Here is a 24414-nt window from a genome sequence, read left to right as displayed (position 1 = left end):
ACACCCATGCTAAATAGTTTCTAAATTTTGTCCTGAGTTTAGAAATACCCAATGTTTACATGATCTTTGCTTTTTTTGTAAGTTATAGGGCCATAAATACAAGTAGCACTTTGCTATTTCTAAACCACTTTTTTTTCAAAATTAGCGCTAGTTACATTGGAACACTGATATCTGTCAGGAATACCTGAATATCCATTGACATGTATATATTTTTTTTTAGAAGACATCCCAAAGTATTGATCTAGGCCCATTTTGGTATATTTCATGCCACCGTTTCACCGCCAAATGCGATCAAATTAAAAAAAAAATTCACTTTCTCTTGTTAAGTGTAGTCAGTCCACGGGTCATCCATTACTTATGGAATATATCTCTTCCTAACAGGAAGCTGCAAGAGGATCACCCAGCAGAGCTGCTACATAGCTCCTCCCCTCACATGTCATATTCAGTCATTCTCTTGCAGCCTAACTAGATAGGTCGCTGTGAGAGGTCTGTGGTGTTTTTTAACTTAGTTTATTTACTACAATCAAAAGTTTGTTATTTTAAATGGCACCGGAGTGTGCTGTTTATTCTCAGGCAGCATTAGAAGAAGAATCTGCCTGCGTTTTCTATGATCTTAGCAGACGTAACTAAGATCCACTGGCTGTTCTCATCTGAGGAGTGAGGTAACTTCAGAGAAGGGGAATAGCATGCAGGGTCCCCCTGCAAATGAGGTATGTGCAGTAATTATTTTTCTGAGGAATGGAATTGACTGAGAAAATATTGCTGATACCAATGTAAAGTAAGTTCAGCCTTAAATGCAGTGATAGCGACTGGTATTAGGCTGATGAGTGTGTGTACACTGAATGTATTTTTCTAAGGAATGGAATTGACTCTGAAAATACTGTTAATACTGAAATAATGTATGAGCCTTAACTGCAGTAAAAGCGACTGGTAGCAGGCTTATTAATAACAATTCATAACTTTTCAAATGTATGTTTAAAACGTTTACTGGCATGTTAATCGTTTTTTGTGAGGTACTTGGTGATAAAACTTATTGGGCATGATTTTTACCACATGGCCATCTTTGTTTTCTGCATAGAAACAGTTTTCTGAGCTTCCCCACTGTTGTAATATGAGTGGGAGGGGCCTATTTTAGCGCTTTTTTGCGCAGTAAAAATTCAGTCACAATCTGTCTACTTCATCCTCCATGATCCAGATCGTCTCTAGAGAGCTCAGGGGTCTTCAAAATTCATTTTGAGGGAGGTAATCAGTCACAGCAGACCTGTGACAGTGTGTTTTGACTGTGAGAAAAACGTTAATTATTAAATTGTTAATCCGTTTTTGGGTATTAAGGGGTTAATCATCCATTTGCTGGTGGGTGCAATCCTTTGCTAACTTAATACATTTACTGTGAAAAATTGGTTGCTATAACTATTTTGGTTCATTGTTATTTCAACTGTGACAGCTTTTTGTGCTTCTTAAAGGCACAGTAGCGTTTTTTATATTGCTTGTAAATTTATTTAGAAAAGTATTTCCAAGCTTGCTAGTCTCATTGCTAGTCTGTTTAAACATGTCTGACACAGATGAATCTCTTTGTTCACTATGTTTAAAGGCCAATGTGGAGCCCAATAGAAATTTATGTACTAATTGCATTGATGCTACTTTAAATAAAAGTCAATCTTTACATGTAAAGAAATTATCACCAGACAACGAGGGAGAAGTTATGCCGACTAACTCTCCTCACGTGTCAGTACCTTCGCCTCCCGCTCAGGAGGTGCGTGATTTTGTGGCGCCAAGTACATCAGGGAGGCCCTTACAAATCACTTTGCAAGACATGGCTACTGTTATGACAGAAGTATTATCTAAATTGCCAGAATTAAGAGGCAAGCGCGATAGCTCTGGGTTAAGGACAGAGCGCGCGGATGAGGTGAGAGCCATGTCAGATACTGCGTCACAGTTTGCAGAACGTGAAGACGGAGAGCTTCATTCTGTGGGTGACGGATCTGATCCAGGGAGACTGGATTCAGAGATTTCTAATTTTAAATTTAAGCTTGAGAACCTCCGCATATTGCTAGGGGAGGTATTAGCGGCTCTGAATGATTGTAACACGGTTGCAATTCCAGAAAAATTATGTAGGTTGGATAGATACTATGCGGTACCGGTGTGTACTGACGTGTTTCCTATACCTAAAAGGCTTACAGAGATTATTAGCAAGGAGTGGGATAGACCTGGTGTGCCCTTTTCCCCTCCTCCCATATTTAGGAAAATGTTTCCTATAGACGCCACCACACGAGACTTATGGCAGACGGTCCCTAAGGTGGAGGGAGCAGTTTCTACTTTAGCTAAGCGTACCACTATCCCGGTGGAGGATAGTTGTGCCTTTTCAGATCCAATGGATAAGAAATTAGAGGGTTACCTTAAGAAAATGTTTGTTCAACAAGGTTTTATCTTACAGCCCCTTGCATGCATTGCGCCTGTCACTGCTGCGGCAGCATTCTGGTTTGAGTCTCTGGAAGAGGCCATTCGCACAGCTCCATTGGATGAAATTATGAACAAGCTTAAAGCACTTAAGCTAGCTAACACATTTGTTTCTGATGCCGTCGTACATTTAACCAAACTTACGGCTAAGAACTCCGGATTCGCCATCCAAGCGCGCAGAGCGCTATGGCTTAAATCCTGGTCAGCTGACGTGACTTCTAAATCTAAATTGCTTAATATTCCTTTCAAAGGGCAGACCTTATTCGGGCCCAGCTTGAAAGAAATTATAGCTGACATTACGGGAGGTAAGGGCCATGCTCTACCTCAGGACAGGGCCAAATCAAAGGCCAAACAGTTTAATTTTCGTGCCTTTCGTAACTTCAAGGCTGGAGCAGCATCAACTTCCTCCGCTCCAAAACAGGAAGGAGCTGTTGCTCGTTACAGGCAGGGCTGGAAAGTTAACCAGTCCTGGAACAAGGGCAAGCAGGCCAAGAAACCTGCTGCTGCCTCCAAGACAGCATGAAGAGAGGGCCCCCTATCCGGAAACGGATCTAGTGGGGGCAGACTTTCTCTCTTCGCCCAGGCTTGGGCAAGAGATGTCCAGGATCCCTGGGCGTTGGAGATCATATCTCAGGGATATCTCCTGGACTTCAAAACTTCTCCTCCACGAGGGAGATTTCATCTTTCAAGGTTATCAGCAAACCAAATAAAGAAAGAGGCGTTTCTACGCTGTGTACAAGACCTTTTACTAATGGGGGTGATCCACCCAGTTCCGCGGACGGAACACGGGCAGGGATTCTATTCAAATCTATTTGTGGTTCCCAAGAAAGAGGGAACCTTCAGACCAATCTTGGACTTAAAAATCCTAAACAAATTTCTAAGAGTTCCATCATTCAAAATGGAAACTATTCGAACCATCCTTCCCATGATCCAGAGGGTCAGTACATGACCACAGTGGATTTAAAGGATGCCTACCTTCACATACCGATTCACAAGGATCATTATCGGTACCTAAGATTTGCTTTCCTAGACAGGCATTACCAGTTTGTAGCTCTTCCCTTCGGATTAGCTACGGCTCCAAGTTCTGAGCTCACTTCTGGCGCTACTAAGACCGCAAGGCATATCGGTGACTCCGTACCTAGACGACATTCTGATACAAGCGTCAAGTTTTCAAACTGCCAAGTCTCATACAGAGATAGTTCTGGCATTTCTGAGGTCGCATGGGTGGAAGGTGAACGTGGCAAAGAGTTCTCTATTACCACTTACAAGAGTTCCCTTTCTAGGGACTCTTATAGATTCTGTAGAGATGAAAATTTACCTGACAGAGGCCAGGTTATCAAAACTTCTAAATGCTTGCCGTGTCCTTCATTCCATTCCACACCCGTCAGTAGCTCAGTGCATGGAAGTAATCGGCTTAATGGTAGCGGCAATGGACATAGTACCATTTGCGCGCCTGCATCTCAGACCGCTGCAATTGTGCATGCTAAGTCAGTGGAACGGGGATTACTCAGATTTGTCCCCCCTACTAAGTCTGGATCAAGAGACCAGAGATTCTCTTCTATGGTGGCTCTCTCGGCCACATCTGTCCAAGGGGATGACCTTTCGCAGGCCAGATTGGACTATTGTAACAACAGACGCCAGCCTTCTAGGCTGGGGCGCAGTCTGGAACTCCCAGAAAGCTCAGGGATTATGGACTCAGGAGGAGAAACTCCTCCCAATAAATATTCTGGAATTAAGAGCAATATTCAATGCTCTCCTAGCTTGGCCTCAGTTAGCAACTCTGAGGTTCATCAGATTTCAGTCGGACAACATCACAACTGTGGCTTACATCAACCATCAAGGGGGAACCAGAAGTTCCCTAGCGATGTTGGAAGTCTCAAAGATAATTCGCTGGGCAGAGTCTCACTCTTGCCACCTGTCAGCGATTTACATCCCAGGCGTAGAGAACTGGGAGGCGGATTTTCTAAGTCGCCAGATTTTTCATCCGGGGGAGTGGGCACTTCATCCAGAGGTCTTTGCTCAACTGATTCTTCGTTGGGGCAAACCAGATCTGGATCTCATGGCGTCTCGCCAGAACGCCAAGCTTCCTTGTTACGGATCCAGGTCCAGGGACCCTGGAGCGGTGCTGATAGATGCTCTGACAGCCCCTTGGGTCTTCAACATGGCTTATGTGTTTCCACCATTCCCGATGCTTCCTTGTTTGATTGCCAAGATCAAACAGGAGAGAGCTTCGGTGATTCTGATAGCGCCTGCGTGGCCACGCAGGACCTGGTATGCAGACCTAGTGGACATGTCGTCCTGTCCACCGTGGTCTCTGCCTCTGAGACAGGACCTTCTAATTCAGGGTCCTTTCAAACATCCAAATCTAATTTCTCTGAGGCTGACTGCATGGAGATTGAACGCTTGATTCTATCAAAGCGTGGCTTCTCGGAGTCGGTTATTGATACCTTAATACAGGCTAGGAAGCCTGTTACCAGAAAAATTTACCATAAGATATGGCGTAAATATTTATATTGGTGCGAATCCAAGAGTTACTCATGGAGTAAGGTTAGGATTCCTAGGATATTGTCTTTTCTACAAGAGGGTTTAGAAAAGGGCTTATCTGCTAGTTCGTTAAGGGGACAGATTTCTGCTCTGTCTATTCTTCTACACAAACGTCTGGCTGAAGTTCCAGACGTTCAGGCTTTTTGTCAGGCTTTAACTAGGATTAAGCCTGTGTTTAAGACTGTTGCTCCGCCGTGGAGCTTAAACTTAGTTCTTAATGTTCTTCAAGGCTTTCCATTTGAACCCCTTCATTCCATTGATATCAAGCTGTTATCCTGGAAAGTTTTGTTTTTGATGGCTATTTCCTCGGCTCGAAGAGTCTCTGAGTTATCTGCCTTACATTGTGATTCTCCTTATCTGATTTTTCATTCAGACAAGGTAGTTCTGTGTACTAAACCTGGGTTCTTACCTAAGGTAGTTACTAACAGGAATATCAATCAAGAGATTGTTGTTCCATCACTGTGTCCTAAGCCTTCTTCAAAGAAGGAACGACTTTTACATAATTTGGACATAGTCCGTGCCCTGAAGTTCTATTTGCAGGCAACTAAAGATTTTCGTCAAACTTCTTCCCTGTTTGTCGTTTACTCTGGACAGAGAAGAGGTCAAAAGGCTTCGGCTACCTCTCTCTCTTTTTGGCTTCGTAGCATAATACGTTTAGCCTATGAGACTGCTGGACAGCAGCCTCCTGAAAGGATTACAGCTCATTCTACTAGAGCTGTGGCTTCCACCTGGGCCTTTAAAAATGAGGCCTCTGTTGAACAGATTTGCAAGGCTGCGACTTGGTCTTCGCTTCACACCTTTTCAAAATTTTACAAATTTGACACTTTTGCTTCTTCGGAGGCTATTTTTGGGAGAAAGGTACTTCAGGCAGTGGTTCCTTCTGTTTAATGTTCCTGCCTTGTCCCTCCCTTCATCCGTGTACTTTAGCTTTGGTATTGGTATTCCATAAGTAATGGATGACCCGTGGACTGACTACACTTAACAAGAGAAAACATAATTTATGCTTACCTGATAAATTTATTTCTCTTGTAGTGTAGTCAGTCCACGGCCCGCCCTGTCTTTAAGGCAGACCTAAATTTTAATTAAACTCCAGTCACCACTGCACCCTATGGTTTCTCCTTTCTCGTCTGCTTTGGTCGAATGACTGAATATGACATGTGAGGGGAGGAGCTATGTAGCAGCTCTGCTGGGTGATCCTCTTGCAGCTTCCTGTTAGGAAGAGATATATTCCATAAGTAATGGATGACCCGTGGACTGACTACACTACAAGAGAAATAAATTTATCAGGTAAGCATAAATTATGTTTTTTCACACATTTTGTCACAAACTTTAGGTTTCCCACTGAAATTATTTACAAACAGCTTCTGCAATTATGGCACAAATGGTTTAAATGCTTCTCTGGGATCGCCTTTGTTCAGAAATAGCAGACTTATATGGCTTTGGGGTTGCTTTTTGGTAATTAGAAGGCCGCTAAATGCCACTGCGCACCACACGTGTTTTATGCCCAGCAGTGAAGGGGATAATTAGGGAGCATGTAGGGAGCTTGTAGGGTTAATTTTAGCTTTAGTTTAGTGTAGTAGACAACTCCAAGTATTGATCTAGGCCAATTTTGGTATATTTCATGCCACCATTTCACCGCCAAATGCGAGCAAATAAAAAAAACCTTTAAATTTTTCACAATTTTAGGTTTCTCACTGAAATTATTAACAAACAGTTTGTGCAATTATGGCACAAATGGTTGTAAAAGCTTCTCTGGGATCCCCTTTGTTCAGAAATAGCAGACATATATGGCTTTGGCGTTGCTTTTTGTTAATTAGAAGGCCGCTAAATGCTGCTGCGCACAACACGTGAATTATGCCCAGCAGTGAAGGAGTTAATTAGGTAGCTTGTAGGGCGCTGGCAGGGTTAATTTTAGCTTTAGTGTAGAGATCAGCCTCCCACCTGACACATCCCATCCCCTGATCCCTCCCAAACAGCTCTCTTCCCTCCCCCACCCCACAATTGTCCCCGCCATCTTAAGTACTGGCAGAAAGTCTGCCAGTACTAAATAAAAGGAGTTTTTTTAATTTTTTTTTTTTTTAAATGTATTCAGCTGTAATGGAGCCCTGCCTTAGCCCCCAACCTCCCTGATCCCCCACCAAACAGCTCTATAACCCTCCCTGCTACTTAATTGCCGCCATCTTGGGTACTGGCAGCTGTCTGCCAGTACCCAATTTGCCCCCAAAAACAGTATTTATAAACTTTTCTGTAGTGTAGCAGCCCCCCCCTCAATACCCCCAAGCCCCCCCCCCCCAGATCCTTTTATATATATATATTTTTTTTTTAATGTTTTTTTTAAAAAAAAATTTAGAACTTTTTATTTTTTTCCATTGGTGTCAGTGGCTAATATGCGCGCGCGCCCCCACGTGCACACGCGCGCGCGCCCCCACGTGCACACGTGCGCCCGCACGCTGCCGCCTCCTTGCTACACTCCCCCCGGAACACAGCACCATTGTTACCGGTGCAGAGAGGGCCACAGAGTGGCTCTCTCTGCATCGGAGGCTTGTTAAAAGGTATTGCAGGATGCCTCCATATCGAGGCATCACTGCAATACCCTGAGAGCTGCTGGAAGCGATTGCGATCGCTTCCAGCACTCTCTTAAACAACTGACGTACCAGGTACGTCCATTGTCACTAACTGCTAGTTTTTGCAGGACGTACCTGGTACGTCAGTTGTCATTAAGGGGTTAAACAACTTTCCAATTTACTATTCTCACAGACTTTAAAGTCTGAAACCCAATATTTTTCTTTCATGATTCAGATAGAGAATACAATTTCAAACAACTTTCCAATTTACTTCTATTATTTAATTTGCTTCTTTCTCTTGTTATCCTAGGTTCTAGCTGGTGATTGGTGGCTGCATATATAAACCGATTGTCATTGGCTCACCCATGTGTTTAGTTAGAAACTAGTAGTGCATTGCTGCTCCTTCAACAAATTATACCAATCAAATAAAACAGATAATAGAAGTAAATTAGAAAGTTGTTTAAAATTGTATTCTCTATCTGAATCATGATTTTTTGGGGGTTTCATGTCCCTTTTAAAGGTGGATTTCTGTAGAACAACAGATATGTTTTTTCTAAAGGATTGTGATTCACCCCTATGTATTTAACCAGCGCAAAGAGGTTCAACACTGTTAGGCAGCTTCAGACAACCAATGCAGAACTGAGCGCAGATGTGGAGCCAATCAGCATATGTGCTATTCTGTTATTGAAGACACCTTCAGTCTCCCATTAGCTTAGTCTCCTTGATTTGGTTAAATGGAGTCTTTAACCTTCTGGCTTGGATGCCTGTTATTTATGATACCAGTACCTCATTTTTTTAGGAGCAAAGGATACAGACAATTGTACATTCCAAAGTTGTGACATCATGTACATGATTTGCTAGAAATGCTATATTTACTTGTTTAGCCTTAGGATATAGTACTTATATTTCTCCATGTACTGTACTGTAGTCAGAAACTTTGAAGGCAGGACGTTAGGGGGAGAGAGGATATGTTTTGGGTGGAGTATATGGATAAGAATATTGCTCTAAATCACATTGTAGTATCAAGGTTTGTAGTAGGATGATAGACTTTGTGTAAAGGGACAAAAATTGTGATGAGTGTGGGACAGTGGGAGAATGGGCTCCATCTAGTAAGCAGCAAACGCTGCCTCGGCGCCATTGTGTTGCAGACTCTCTCATGCAAGTGGTGTCAAACTGTTCATCAAAGTTTAAATGTGTTTAGGTCATAGATATGTGATCTAGTTTAGAGAACACATCTGAGGGAGTGGGTGCTTGTCATTTGTGAGAATTTAGCCATCTGTAGAGATTTTGGAATTGTTATTATCGCTATGAAGACATCGTCTGTCAACAACCAGTCAATCAAAAGGTTTAAAGAACACTCATATTACAGGACAGAAAAAGCTCATCAACTGATTGTTGCTTTGCCTGTCTAGAGATCCCTCCTTGCTTCCATGAACTGTTAAAATTAGATTAATTATTTTCTTTCTTAGTTTTGTTTTAATTATTTGTCATGTTTCTTTGTTTTCCTTTTATGTTGTAGTACTTTGGGAGGTTTCTTTGGTGAGCTGCATGTTATGGTTGACCTGCAGTTATTTTATTGAACTCTTGGGGCCTAATACTCAAAAGCTTGTCGGCATTGAGAGAAACCATGCATGTTTTTTTTTTTTTGGCCTTATATCGTAATATAGGTGTCTCTTCTTCACATGTGATTCTATTGTTTTTTTTTAGAGACCTCTCCATACTGAGGGGATGTCTTTGATCATCTCACCTGAGTAGAGAGCTTTTGAATATCAGGCCCTTAATCACAACATTTAAATTGAGTATATTTTATTTGTGACGTTTGAAAGGCTGTAACTATAACTGTGATTCTTAATTTACGGTATTGAAGTATAACATCCCAAAAGCTATATACCAACAAATTTATTCATAAAGGACCTTGGATATAATATATATGTCACATAATGGAGACTTAAAGGACCAGTCAACACTGTAGATTTGCATAATCAACAAATGCAAGATAACAAGACAATGCAATAGCACTTAGTCTGAACTTCAAATCAGTAGTAGATTTTTTTTTCTGACAATTTTAAAAGTTATGGCTTTTTCCACTCCCCCTGTACCATGTGACAGCCATCAGCCAATCACAAATGCATACACGTACCATGTGACAGCAATCAGCCATTCATAAATGCATACACACTTATTCTTGCACATGCTCAGTAGGAGCTGGTGACTCAAAAAGTGTAAATATAAAAAGACTATGCACATTTTGTTAATGGAAATAAATTGGAAAGTTGTTTAAAATTGCATGCTCTATCTGAATAATGAAAGTTTAATTTTGATTGAGTGTCCCTTTAAAGGGATATGAACCCACATTTTTTCTTTCATGATTTAGTAAGAGCATGCAATTTCTAATTTACTCCTGTTATCTATTTTGTGTCATTCTCTTGATATCCTTTGCTGAAAAGCATATATAGATAGGCTCATGTGATTGGCTCACCAATGTGCATTGCTATTTCTTCAGCAAAGGATACCTAAAGAATGAAGCAAATTAGGTAATAGAAGTAAATTGGAAGGTTGTTTAAAATTGTATTCTCTATCTAAATCATGAAAAAAGGATGGGTTTAGTGTCTCTTTAAGGAACTTAAAATAAAAAAAAGAGCCATTGTCGCAGGCCAACCATACATATTTTTTTCTCATGTGCTTTCCAACACATATGCACTAATATAGTCATAAACTCATAGATTTATTTGCATATATAAACAACATGAGGGTCAGATTACTATTCGTAAAGTATCGGATTCAAAACTGCAAATTAAAATATAATATTTGAGGAAATGTATCTGATATATGTTTAAAGGTGGTTATTTATATTCATGTCTGTGACAATTTGATTTCCTCTATAGACCGTTTAGAGTCTGAATATATTTAGTAAAATAATTGTATTATAACAGCATTTTTACCTTTGCCCCCTATTATTATGTGGCGATTTTGATGAAAAACATCAGTAGCTTTTTACAGCTAGCTATTTTTTTCTTTTCCATCTTAAGGTCTGCGTAGAGATTTAAAACACCTGAAATAATATCTTTCAGGAAAGAGAAGCATATTTTTGGAAGGCATTATGCAGTAATTAACATAACTCTGAAGGCTTGGTTAAGTATATGTTATTCACACAGTTTTGTGTATCTTGCAAGGAATGTACTTTGTTTTTTAATAATTGGATTTTTTTATTTGAAATCATAATGAATGGATCTGAAGGTTTCAACTGTACATCTTGTTCCTTGTCTGAAGAACCCTGTACCCTATAAAAGGTTTACAGGACATAAGTCTCCACTTCCTTTCTTCAGGTTAATTAAAGGGCCATGATACCCAAATGTTTAAACACTTGAAAGTGATGCAGCATAGCTGTAAAAAGCTGACTAGAAAATATCACCTGAGCATTTCTATGTAAAAAAGAAAGATATTTTACCTCAAAATGTCCTAAGTATTTACACCCCATTGTAAAGGACTTTAAGCAGCAAATCAGTATGTCTGTTCAGGGACCGGCAAGGGAGCGAGCTTCATGCACTCTCATCTTATTTCCTTTTTCAGTTTAAGGAAGTTTACTATGAAATCTCATGAGAGTTAAGTGAAATCTCATGAGATCACAGTAAAAGAGTTCATGACCTCAGCACTGTTGATGCCGATTGGCTGCAGTTCATTTCTTCATATATTTTTTTTTTTTACCTGCAGTTAGCAGCAGCTAAAGTATAACGTTTTACTCGCACTTACTCTGCTGAGCTGAGGAAATTGTGAGGTAAAATATCTTCCTTTTTTACATAGAGATGCTCTGTTGCCAACATTTAAAAAAAAATTCCAGGGACACTTTGCAGCAGAGCAAGCAAGCGGGTTACTGGAGTATTGACGACCTACTGTTCAACTGCTCCGCCCACTCAGTTCTGCAATCAAAACACAGCCATTTGAAAGTAATAGTATAATTTAGACTTATTATACAGATTACAGCACCAAGCTCTTACACCTACCCAGTCTCTGGAACACATTCTGGGCATATGGTTATTTTTACAACACAGCATCAAAATTAGAAAGACAAATAATATGTGAACCCATTCAATAATAATAACAATGTTCCATTAGGAATGAATTATATATATATATATACAAACAACAAATGTTATGCAAATGAGATTTTCAGGGACATTTCCAGTGACAAAAAAAATCTAGGAACATACAACAAAATCCAGGGACTGTCCCTGGAAATCAGGGACTGTTGGCAACTATGTGTTCAGGTGATATTTTCCTGTCAGCTTTTTACAGTTATACTGCATCAGTTTCAAGTGATTTAGCATATGAGTATTATGTTCCTTTATGTTTTTGTCTCTGAAGAGAAATGCATTGACTATCTTTATTTTGCTGGTTCCCTGCTTATCTTGTTAGCGGTCCCAACCATAAACCTAGATCCCTTCTGAGAGCTGTTAAGCTATTATTGTATTTTTAATGAGTGAGCATACACTGCTCACATTGTTGCTTTTTATGGCTGGTGCAAAAATATATTTTTGGTGAGAGGAGTTTGGGCTAAAGACTCTGAGCTTACGTCTCTGCTTTTTCTTAAAAGTTACCAAGACTATCAACACTGACACTGCACTGTCATTTATCTAGAATGCCTCTATTCTAATACTGCAATGAGTGGGAAAAAGAAGAACCCCCCCCCCACTATTTATTTGGAGTATTTAGCTTAATGATAAATATCGTGTTCAAAGCTCTATTGGGGAGGTCCTGTAATCCTTCTGTGTTGGTCTGTTGCTTTACCTGCCTTATCTTTACTTATTATATTTGCTGTATAGTACTGTGGAATCTTTTAGTGAGTTACAAATAAAGATAATAATAATAATCAAACCCAAACAGCCAGAAACATTAGATATACAAACATTACAAGGGAAAAATTATATTTATTTCATAAGATGGTGAGAGTCCACAAGCAGTTGCAGGTGAGATTAGTCCCGTCCTACAGGAGGAGGAAAAATACCCCACACAACAGAGCTTAAATCCTTTCCCATGATTCCTTAGTCATTTTTTGAGATTGGCCTTTCTAAACAATCATTACAAATGTGTGCCTCTTCCATCCATCTGACACCAGCACCAAGAATCTTCTTACAGGTACTTGGATCACTTTATTACATAGTGATTGCTCAGGGCTCGACAGTAGCTCCTTACCCAACTACATTCTGGAACAGGCTTTTTCTTTAAGATGGCTCAGAAACATACAAACACAGTTTCTTCAGTTCCTTTGCTTCCATGGTTAGAAAACCAACCGCCCGAAAAGCTTTCAACTACCTTATACGAGTTGCCTTGCTGGGCTTCATCATTTCTCACAGATGCTCGCAAACTCAATTTGCAAAATCCCTGTGCTCTTCTCCATCAAACTCTTCTTTCTATACTGCTTCAATGCATGGAAGTACTTGGTCTCATAGTAGCGGCTTCAGATGTTGTTCCTTTTGCCAGATTCATCTTGCGCTCTTGCAACGGTGGAATGGAGATTTCAACAGTCTCAGAAGATTTCTATAGACTTCAAGACATTCTTTATACTTTATGGCAGACTTGTCAATCTTGATTTAGGGAGCCTCTTCCATCCATCCGAATTGGGTAGTAATTACTGCAGACATCAGTCTGCTGGGTTGGAGTGCAGTCTATGTTTGCCAGAAAGTGCAGGGAGCTTGGTCTCTTCAGGAGGCGAAGTTTTCAATTAAGATTTTAGAGCTCTGTGCAATATTTGGGCTCTCCAGAGTTGCCCCCTGTTAAAACTGGAGTCTTTACTGAGGTTTTAGTTAGACAATGTCACAGTAGTGGCTTACATGAATCACCAAGTTGGTACTCAAAGTGCCATAGCAATGAAAGATGTAGCCGGCATTCTGACTTGGGCAGAACACCATCATTGCATGCAAGTGCAAGAATACTTTAAGCAATGTTATACATTTGTAAGAGCACTAGATGGCAGTAGTGTTTACTTCCATGTAGTGCTTCAGACGTGTGCACGATACCGACCTAAGTATGCTCATCAACAAATAATTCCATGAGAATGGAGTAAATTTCATAATAGAAGTAAATTGGAAACGTTTTGTTTGCACTGTCTGAATCATGAAAGAAGATAAATTGTGCTTTATGTTCTTTTCAGAGCAGATATCAGAGTGCGTAAACCACATAAGAAAGTCTCAGGTGTTACCATTTGTTCCTTGTTTAGGGGGACAAATGTAATTACCCCAATGATACTGTTACATTGGGATTAGTTTAAAAATGGGAATGCACCATGATTATGTGGTTGGACTTAAAGTGACACTGAACCCAAATTTTTTCTTTCGTGATTCAGATAGAGCATGCAATTTAAGTAACTTTCTAATTTACACCTATTATCATTTTTCCTTTGTTCTCTTGCTTTCTTTATTTGAAAAAGAAGGCATCTAAGCTATTTTTTTGGTTCAGACCCATGGAAAGCACTTGTTTATTGGTGGGTGAATTTATCCACCAATCAGAAAGAACAACACAGTGTGTTCACCAACAATGGGCCAGCAGCTAAACTTACATTCTTGCATTTCAAATAAAGATACCAAGAGAATGAAGACAATTTGATAATAGGAGTCAATTAGAAAGTTGCTTAAAATTGCATGCTCTATCTGAATCACAAATGAAAAATATTGGGTTAAGTGTCCCTTTAAGCTCTAATTGCCTTGCTGTCTAAATTCCTCAATCTCATGCATAAAGTCTCATGACATAACCAGTTTCTACTTATTAGAACATATAACGTTTTACTCTAATATCTATACCCATATTGTGTGTACACTCTCTGTAGGAACCTATATCTTATCTAACTTAAGTGCAGCGTTGTCATCAATTAGGTGAATTTTAATTTAGATTAGATGTAGCCTGAAAGAATCCTTCATATATTTTATCAAATAGTATAGTGCAGGGATCATCAATTTTGGCCCTTCAGAGGTTTTTAAAAAACATTTCCCATGATGCTCTGCCAGCATTTCAGCTGACTGAGCATCATAGGAAAGGTAGTTCCAAAACCTCTGGAGAGCCAAAATTGATGATCCCTGGATAGTGTATATTGTGCTAAAAGAGCTTGAAAATTATTATCCACAATCCATATTCTGTAAATGCAAATGTGAAGTTTACATGTGTGATGTATCTCATGATAAATTGGTTTTCATTTCTCCATTTAATACAGAGAAATTAGTCAGCGCCAACAACGCAAACAAGCGTCATAAACTTGCTCAGGACTTCCTCAATTCAATTGATCAGACAGGAGAGCTCCTGGCTTTAATGGAAGATGATGAGATTGATGATGTTAAACAAGAACGGATGGAGGTAAGTTCACTTGTTCAAATGCTTACAGTTCATGCTGAGTTACTTTAGCATTTCTAATTAAAATAATAATAAAAAAATATACACCAAATCCAATGCCATACATTAAAAGATTACAAACACTACACAATTTCATGATTTAGAGTATACAATTTTAAACAACTTTCCAATTTACTTCTATTATCTAATTTGCTTTAATTCTCTTGGTATCCTTTGTTAAAGAAACAGCAACGAACATGGGTGAGCCAATAGCATGAGGCATATATGTGCAACCACCAATCAGCAGCCGCTGAGCCTACCAAGGTGTGCTTTTCAACAAACTATAACAAGAGTACAAAAAATAGATTATAGAAGTAATTTGGAATTTTTTTTATAAATTGTGTGCTCTATCTGAATCATGAATGAAAAAATGTGGGTTTTCATGTCCCTTTAATCCCTTTAAAAAGGGGTTAAATACATAGTTCAATTCAGCTTCGGAGCAGCAATGCACTTTAGGGAGCTAGCTACCAATCATCTGTCTGAATTATGTAGGTTTCATTTTGAATTTCACGTCCCTTTAAAGTTATGACAAAAAAAAAATAGTACATGTATTTTTCCTTTAGTAGTAATTATTGCTGCAGCACGCTTGCAAGGAAATTATCATTTTAAAAATACTACTGTATCACATTTTAAACAAGAAATGTATTTGAATGGCGAAAAGGAAGATTAAAAAAAAAACAAATACTTGTCTGTTTTTATGTTTCTGTAGCATATCAGCTGGGGGAGTTTTGCTTATCAGTCAGAGACAGGTGTGATATAATGCGCCACCTGCTGTTGGTGCTGTAAATGGCAGACTAGCTACCTGATACAAAGCTCTGTCCATTAAAGGGACAGTCAAGTCCAAAAAAAACTTGCATGTTTCAAATAGGGCATGCAATTTTAAACAACTTTCCAATTTATTTTTATCACCAATTTTGCTTTGTTCTTTTGGTATTCTTAGTTGAAAGCTAGATCTAGGAAGGCTCATATGATAATTTCTAAGCCCTTGAAGGCCGCCTCTAATCACATGCTTTGTATTTGCTTTTCACAGCAGGGGAGAGCTAGTTCAGGTAAACCCCATAGATAACATTGTGAGCACGCCCGTGAATTGTGGCAGACACTGCACTAATTGGCTAAAATAAAGGTCAATAGATAATAAATAAAATGTCATGTGATCAGGGGGCTGTCAGAAGAGGCTTAGATACAATGCAATCACAGAGGTAAAAAGTATATTAATATAACTGTGTTGGTTTTGCAAAACTGGGGAATGGGTTATAAAGGGATTATCTATCCTTTAAAACAACAATTCTGGCGTTGACTGTCCCTTTAAAGTTATAGCCCAAATAGCGAGAGTTCATTCACTTGACTCCCAAATCTGCTCTTGACTGGAACACACCTTTATTGTCATCTTCATACTGAAAACAGCGGCTGAGTCTTGGCCTGCTGGCTACTGGGACACTAATACCACTTCTATTTGGCCCTCTTGTAGTGGAGACAGCAGCTGCTGATGCTGAATTGCTTTGTTTTAAAAGCATCTATATATTTATCTCAAACAATAACACTGATGTTATGTTTTGTTTTTATGATATTACATTTGTATTATATTTTGTACGGTATTTATATACTATTTTATTAGTACTTCCAACAATTGTTTACTGGTGCTTTGTACCAATTGGCCAATAGGCATAATTAGGTAATACACTAATGTTACTGTAGAATTGTGTTTACGTGTACAGTTTCCTTTAAGAACAATAATTGCTTTATAGAGAAATAAAAAATGATTCAACTGCCTTTGGAACAGTGACTGTAACTAGCTAGTTGATCATTTGTATATATTTGTATTCAGGTACATTCGGTCTTGTCTTTAATATCAATATTTTCTTATCTACTGTTTTAATGTTGGAAGCAAATTGCAGTATCCAGATTTATTTTATATTATTATAAATCTGAAGCCCTAGGATTCACTTGTGGAAATATACATCTGTTTTGTTTGGAATGTGAACAGAAACATGAATGTGCTGATTTGCGCTTGTGTCCTAGCTTTTGATGATCTCTTCAGTCGTTCCCAGTGGCATCCAGATGTAAGACTCTAACATGTTTAACAATATAGCAATGTGACCAAAACTTAGACTAAAACCTAAATGCAGATTTTCATTTAGGTATCAATTACCTTGAAACCATGTGGTAATCTTGGTTTTGGCCGTATACAAATAGTTTAGTTCCACTTTTGCCTTGGGGTAAAAAACATAGCAAGACATCCAGAACACATGATAAACATAGTTCTGACGTCAGTAAGGCTTAAACAGGATATGTTTTTGTTGTTTAGTGGTTTTACTTACAAAGCATAGTACAAAGTCATGGCCAGGGATTTCATACAACACATAATCATGGTTGTTTTCCTCGACATTGCCGTTACACTGCTGTTTTATTGAGTAATGTGTTTATATTGTTTTTTTTTCCTGATTCACTTCTTATTTTCAAATTGCTGCCAACAGCATTGTAAGATCTGTCTACTGTATCTCTCTCTACCTGTTTCTTCCCCTTCTCCCTCCCTCTTTTCCCACCTCTCTCTTGCTCTCTCTTGTGCAATTCAGGCATATGCTATTCAAATTTACTTTACTGCAGAAGTGCCATTCTCAACACTCCCTGAGATGCATGGTTATTACAGCAAACTATATAGGCTTGTAATTCTCCACACCTCTTACTGGCCTATTAACCGGAAATACTAAAAAACAAAAGCCGTAAGAGTGTCTTCTCCATACAAATCTGCACCCAACCAGGAGAAAAGATCCCCATCTGCGTGATCGAGATCTCAATTGTAAGCAACAGAGTAAATTGAGGTACTACAGCAGCGCAAACTGAAAAATCAACATCCGTTTTATGGCACACATCACCCAAGGTTTCCATTTCTTGTACACCAGGAGGAGGCAATCCATCGCTACATTCCAAAGCTTTTCTCCAACCCATACTCCCAGTAATACCCTACTTAAGTTAGTTACTTTTAGCCTATAAGGAGTAGGTAGAACATATGATGTGCTCGGATCCTAATGTTGATTGATAGGGGTCTCTAACTCTTTTTTGAAACCAATTTCAGTGCCTCCTGGAAAGAGAGGAAGGAATGATGGTTTACTGATATAATCAGCCCTGTCTCTATATGCTTATTATGCAAGTGTTACTGAGTATGTTCACCTCAGCTGAGTAGTGTGTGCTGGACATTTTTCCATACCTAAACAAGGGGTTTCTGCTTTTCATTCTGATCAGGGTGGCAACAGGTTTACTTCCCTACCACCTGAACCCTTAGGGGGCTCTAATCAGCTATTTCATAGAATATATTAATTCTGATATGGCTGAACTTATGAGTTCTATATCTTCTCCAGCCAAGCCTAGATGTGTGCCTGCAGTGGATATTACCTCTCCCCATGAGCAATTCTCCCCTGAGTCACCTATATACAGTAACTTGTCTCCCAAACATAAGAAGGGAAGATTATACTCAGTTTAATGACCTTGAAGGTGGATGAACCCAGCAGCTCTACTACAAAACCAAGGTGCTAGATAGATTTTTGATAGATTTTTACAGTTGTTCCTACACAGCCCATTATCTTCCATATACGTGATGCAGTGCATAAACTGGTATCTTATAAGTGAAACAAGCTATGCGTACATTTAATTTCTTCTGCCAAATTCAAATCTTTGTATCCTTTGGAAACCCCTAAATGGAAGGTGCTATCTCAATGTTAGCCTGGCAGACTACTTTTTCCTTTAGAGGATAGCCCTCCATCACATACCCAATGGATCAGAATCCTAAAAGCTCCCATAGATATTCCTTTAAGCTTGGGATATCTATTCTGCCCAGTTGTGATTGTTCTTTGTGTGGTAGCAGCTATGCCAGTTTGGTGGGATAACCTCTCTAAGGTTTAATCATGTCTAGGATCCTTGGAAGAGCTGCAGGTTCAATTGAAGCTGATATGGTTGTCAATAACTTTAACTGTGGTGCAGCAATGGAAGTTGTTTGCATAAAAACAAAATGTGCTGCTATGGCTGTTTAAGCAAGGCATGCCTTATGGCTAAAAGTCTTGGTCTGTGGACATTGTCTCTAAAAGAGACTTCTGTCTTTGCCCTTTTAAGATAATATCCTGTTTGGATGCTATTTTATCCACTATTGCTGTGGATGTTTATTATTACTGGATAGGAAATCTGTGGGCAAGATCCAAATTTCAATTCTTTTCCTCCTTTTTTGCTCTCCAGATCTTAAAGAGCCTCTGTCTCTATTCAAGCTGAAGGACCCCCTTAATTCTCTTAGAGACCCACCTCCTCCTGGATTAAGACTAAACAGACTAAAAACCTCTTTCAGGTTAGAATGAAGGTATTCCTCCCCCTGTCAGGACCCTCTTCCTGTTGGGGGCAGGATGCAACATTTGTTTGTTTGGTTTAGGCTTGCTCCTTTTCAAACCACTGGGTCCTAGATTTCATATTGTAAGGATACAGCTCCAGGCCTCTATGAGAGATTTTATCTATCCCATGTGTCTTGATCTGATAAAGGCTCAGATGTTATTTTTTTGTGTGGAAAATATAGAAGACCAGGGAGTGATTTCTCCATTTTTCTTGGATGAACAAGGTGAGGGTAATAGCCATAGGTTTCCATCTTCAAAATGCCCTATTTGAATCATGAAAGTTTGTTTTGGACTTGACTGTCCCTTTAAAGCAAAGGTAAGTTACATACCTGTTACCTCCACAAAGTTGCCTCAAAAAGAAGCACCTCTAAGCTAGAGATCAACAGAGAGAGGCAGATGGATTAATGTAGGCTCTGGAAGAATTAGAGCAGTAGACCAGAAACATAGCCCTCAACCTCTGCCATTGCAAAACTCCTACGCTGCTCTTGCTGAACACACCTGTGATGAGGAGATGGAACTTCCATGTTCAGTCCATTTCATGAAAAAACAACAATTACGCTTTGTATTTTATACTTATAAGTAAGAATTTCTATGTGTGTTGTGCACATCCAGTGTGCTTAAATTACTATTTACACTGTGCATAGTTACTATGATTTATCCCTGTGTAATTTACCTACAAATATTTTTGTGTCCATGGTTCAATTATTCGATTTGTAAGATTTAAAATTTTACAAATTTTAGTGTGCACTTTTGTAATGAATGCATCTCCTTCCCATACGAAAATGCAGTATACGCCACTTAGCGAGACACTCTGCTTTCAGGGTAAAAAGTTGGCTTTATATAATTCTACCAGGGAAATAGAGGGGCTGGCGGGCATTCTTATAGAATCTCACCAGCCCAGAATCTTTTTAGAATCGGGGTCTTTGTCACAATCATTTTTGCCTTTATTTTGTTTTTGTGTTCTAAACTGCTGGTCTGTCTTTATTTAAAACAACGATTACCTTTCAGATTACAGTACTGTACTATCTGCCTGCTGATATTATGTATACAAAAGTATTACAAATGATATAACGCTACTTTTAGTTTGCATGTATAAGCATGTAAATATTGCCTAAATGACATACATTATTGTTTACTCTTCAAGCTGTCCCATTTTACATATGCAAATATACAAATATTCTGAAATCCAAACTGTTCCAAAATCCAACGCTTTACCGGCTCCAGGCAGTTTGTGCCTGTAGTGAAACAAATATTTATTTAAAGGTAAAGTGTATTCAGGCAAACAGCAGAGACGTGTTCATTGTATGTAAAGGACCTTTAAACTTAACATTTCAACAACATATAAAATGTTTCATTAGTGCAGTATACATTCATTATTTATTTTGCAACAATTGTGCTTGTTTCACTTTCTCCCAGGGAGGATTTGGTTAATTTAATTTAAGAAAACACACCAATGGCGCTACTTAATTATTACTACAAACTCTTAATCCTGGTATTTAACTGCTTAGCCGAATGAAAAGGGTGTAGGTGCTGTGTATTGAGCTCAATCTGAAGAAAAAAAGAGAGAGATTAAAAAAAAACACCTCCTGAAGAATACACGATAAAGCACTCAGGAGTCTGTGTGGTTTATTATTGAAATAGAATAATGAAGATCACAAAATCAACTCTTTCATGGAGGTGAGAGCCATGAACAACTAAATAAAACTTAATCTTTCTAATGACATGGTGAGTCCACGGATCATCATCAATTACTGTTGGGAATATCACTCCTGACCAGCAGGAGGAGGCAAAGAGCACCACAGCAAAGCTGTTAAGTATTGCTTCTCTCCCTTTGCTGTTTCCTAACCAATGCGCTATTACAACAGTACACACAGGCTCTTCCATACAACGGTAATTACTTCGTAATTATAATATAAGATTATGTCATATGAATATTTAAGATGTATCAAGTTAGAAGATCATGTTATACGATATAACGATCACACACCGTCATCCCAGATTCGTCACTGACATAATAAACCATGATTGGAAGATCAGAAGGCATGTACTGTGAACCACTTATGATTGGTGGAACAACTTTACCTATAGGGTTTAAAAAGGAGCAGAATGAGACACTCGTCTTGTCAAACATTACCCAAATTGTCACATTGAGAAAGACTCTGAAGTGAGAACCGAAATGCGTTTGTGTAATAACACCTTTCTTTTTTTACCGAGGCTTGGGTTGGGACCGCTGAGCAACTTTAAAACTTATGTGCACATAACTTGCACTTATCTTGTAAGTGTATATTTTTATGGCTTTATTTTAAAAATAATAAAGAAAGATACAGTGAATCTCGGATGCGCTTGTGTTTTTGTTGTTTTACCTTTCTTTTTTTAGTTTTTACTTTTATTCTGACTTCAATTAAATTTTAACCTAGTTCGCTGTTCTTAGCTGCTCCTGACACCTGATACCAACGATTCCCGCTATCGGCCAGGAATACAGGGGAACAGCTTCCAGCGTTCTAGCTTTTATTGTTTGGTAGTTTTCTAATTTGGTGTAACTCACAGGGGGTATTCGTTGGCAAGTTTATTTCACCTTCACTTTTTTTATATTAGACCATTAAAGGTTATATTTTAACTTTAGGTACACTTAGCTGTTTATGCACACAGCTATATTACAATTTCTCTCTTAGCTGGCTTGTCCAGCATATTTACCAGCTACCATTGATTACTTAGTTGCATATTAGCAGCTTTTTGATAACTATGTGTTATTAAAGAGTGCTACTTAACCCCTTCTTTATCTCCCTCTCTCCCCCTCCCGTTATTAACGTATCACTTCTCTTCCCACAAACCCCAGTCATTCTCTTTGCCTCTCGTGCAAGGAGGAGGTGAAGTAATTAGGTGTCTGATATAAGATTCTTCTATCAAGATATTTTTCTCAAACATTGGTGTGTCCGGTCCACGGCGTCATCCATAACTTGTGGGAATATTCTCTTCCCCAACAGGAAATGGCAAAGAGCACAGCAAAAGCTGTCCATATAGTCCCTCCTAGGCTCCGCCCACCCCAGTCATTCTCTTTGCCGCTGAACAAGCAGCATCTCCACGGAGATGGTGAAGAGTATGTGGTGTTTAGTTGTAGTTTTTTATTCTACTATCAAGAGTTTGTTATTTTAAAATAGTGCTGGTATGTACTATTTACTCTGAAACAGAAAAAGATGAAGAGTTCTGTTTGTGAGAGGAATATGATTTTAGCAGCAGTAACTAAAATCGTTTGCTGTTTCCACATAGGACTGTTGAGATGAGATAACTTCAGTTGGGGGAAACAGTTGGCAGACTTTTCTGCTTAAGGTATGACTAGCCATATTTCTAACAAGACTGTGTAATGCTGGAAGGCTGTCATTTTCCCCATCATGGGGACCGGTAAGCCATTTTCTTAGTCTCAAACAGAATAAAGGGCTTAATATGGGCTATAAAACTGGTAGACACATTTATGGGCTAGATCGATTGCTTTATTTGGGCATTTTATACATGGGCGGAGGATCACTCCTGCCACCTATCTGCGATCCACATCCCAGGAGTGGAAAACTGGGAGGCGGATTATCTGAGTCGTCAGACATTCCATCCGGGGGAGTGGGAACTCCACCCGGAGATATTTGCCCAGTTGACTCAATTATGGGGCATTCCAGACATGGATCTGATGGCGTCTCGTCAGAACTTCAAGGTTCCTTGCTACGGGTCCAGATCCAGGGATCCCAAGGCGACTCTAGTGGATGCATTAGTAGCGCCTTGGGCCTTCAACCTAGCTTATGTGTTTCCACCGTTTCCTCTCATTCCCAGGCTGGTAGCCAGGATCAAACAGGAGAGGGCCTCGGTGATCTTGATAGCTCCTGCGTGGCCACGCAGGACTTGGTATGCAGACCTGGTGAATTTGTCATCGGCTCCACCATGGAAGCTACCTTTGAGACAGGATCTTCTTGTACAGGGTCCATTCGAACATCCAAATCTAGTTTCCCTCCAGCTGACGGCTTGGAAATTGAACTCTTGATTTTATCTAAGCGTGGGTTTTCGGATTCTGTGATAGATACTCTGGTACAAGCCAGAAAACCTGTAACTAGAAAAATTTACCATAAAATATGGAAAAGATATATCTATTGGTGTGAATCCAAGGGATTCTCATGGAGTAAGATCAAAATTCTTAGGATCCTTTCTTTTCTTCATGAAGGTTTGGATAAGGGATTATCAGCGAGTTCTCTAAAGGGACAGATTTCTGCTTTATCTGTTTTGTTACACAAACGACTGGCAGCTGTGCCAGATGTTCAAGCTTTTGTTCAGGCTTTGGTCAGGATCAAGCCTGTTTACAGACCTTTAACTCCTCCCTGGAGTCTGAATTTAGTTCTTTCAGTTCTTCAAGGGGTTCCGTTTGAATCTCTACATTCCATAGATATCAAGATGTTATCTTGGAAAGTTCTGTTTTTGGTTGCTATTTCTTCTGCTAGAAGAGTTTCTGAGTTATCTGCTCTGCAGTGTAATCCGCCCTATCTGGTGTTCCATTCAGATAAGGTTATTTTGCGTACTAAACCTGGTTTCCTTCCAAAGGTTGTTTCCAACAAGAATATTAACCAGGAAATAGTTGTGCCTTCTTTGTGTCCGAATCCAGTTTCAAAGAAGGAACGTTTGTTACACAATTTAGATGTAGTTCGTGCTTTAAAGTTCTATTTAGAAGCAACAAAGGATTTCAGACAAACGTCTTCTCTGTTTGTCGTTTATTCTGGCAAGAGGAGAGGTCAAAAAGCTACTGCTACCTCTCTTTCCTTTTGGCGGAAAAGCATCATCCGATTGGCTTATGAGACTGCCGGACAGCAGCCTCCCGAACGCATCACAGCTCACTCTACTAGGGCTGTGGCTTCCACATGGGCCTTCAAGAACGAGGCTTCTGTTGATCAGATATGTAAGGCAGCGACTTGGTCTTCCCTGCACACTTTTGCCAAATTCTACAAATTTGATACTTTTGCTTCTTCGGAGGCTATTTTTGGGAGAAAGGTTTTGCAAGCCGTGGTGCCTTCCGTTTAGGTAACCTGATTGGCTCCCTCCCTTCATCCGTGTCCTAAAGCTTTGGTATTGGT

At 39.4% G+C, this 24414-nt stretch overlaps 1 protein-coding gene across 2 annotated transcripts in view; it reads left to right on the top strand.

Annotated features, from left to right (window-relative positions):
• The window catches only part of SUPT3H (SPT3 homolog, SAGA and STAGA complex component), a 1388329-nt gene that overhangs the window by 906734 nt on the left and 457181 nt on the right, over window positions 1–24414 (top strand). For both annotated transcript variants that reach the window (XM_053709596.1, XM_053709597.1), the window contains exon 6: window positions 14767–14906. In XM_053709596.1, the coding sequence (XP_053565571.1) occupies window positions 14767–14906 (140 nt within the window). The remainder of the gene's footprint in view (window positions 1–14766; window positions 14907–24414) is intronic.

Source organism: Bombina bombina, chromosome 4, assembly GCF_027579735.1.
Source record: "Bombina bombina isolate aBomBom1 chromosome 4, aBomBom1.pri, whole genome shotgun sequence".
Taxonomy (NCBI): Eukaryota; Metazoa; Chordata; class Amphibia; order Anura; family Bombinatoridae; genus Bombina; species Bombina bombina.
This window is presented reverse-complemented; position numbering and strand designations above follow the sequence as displayed.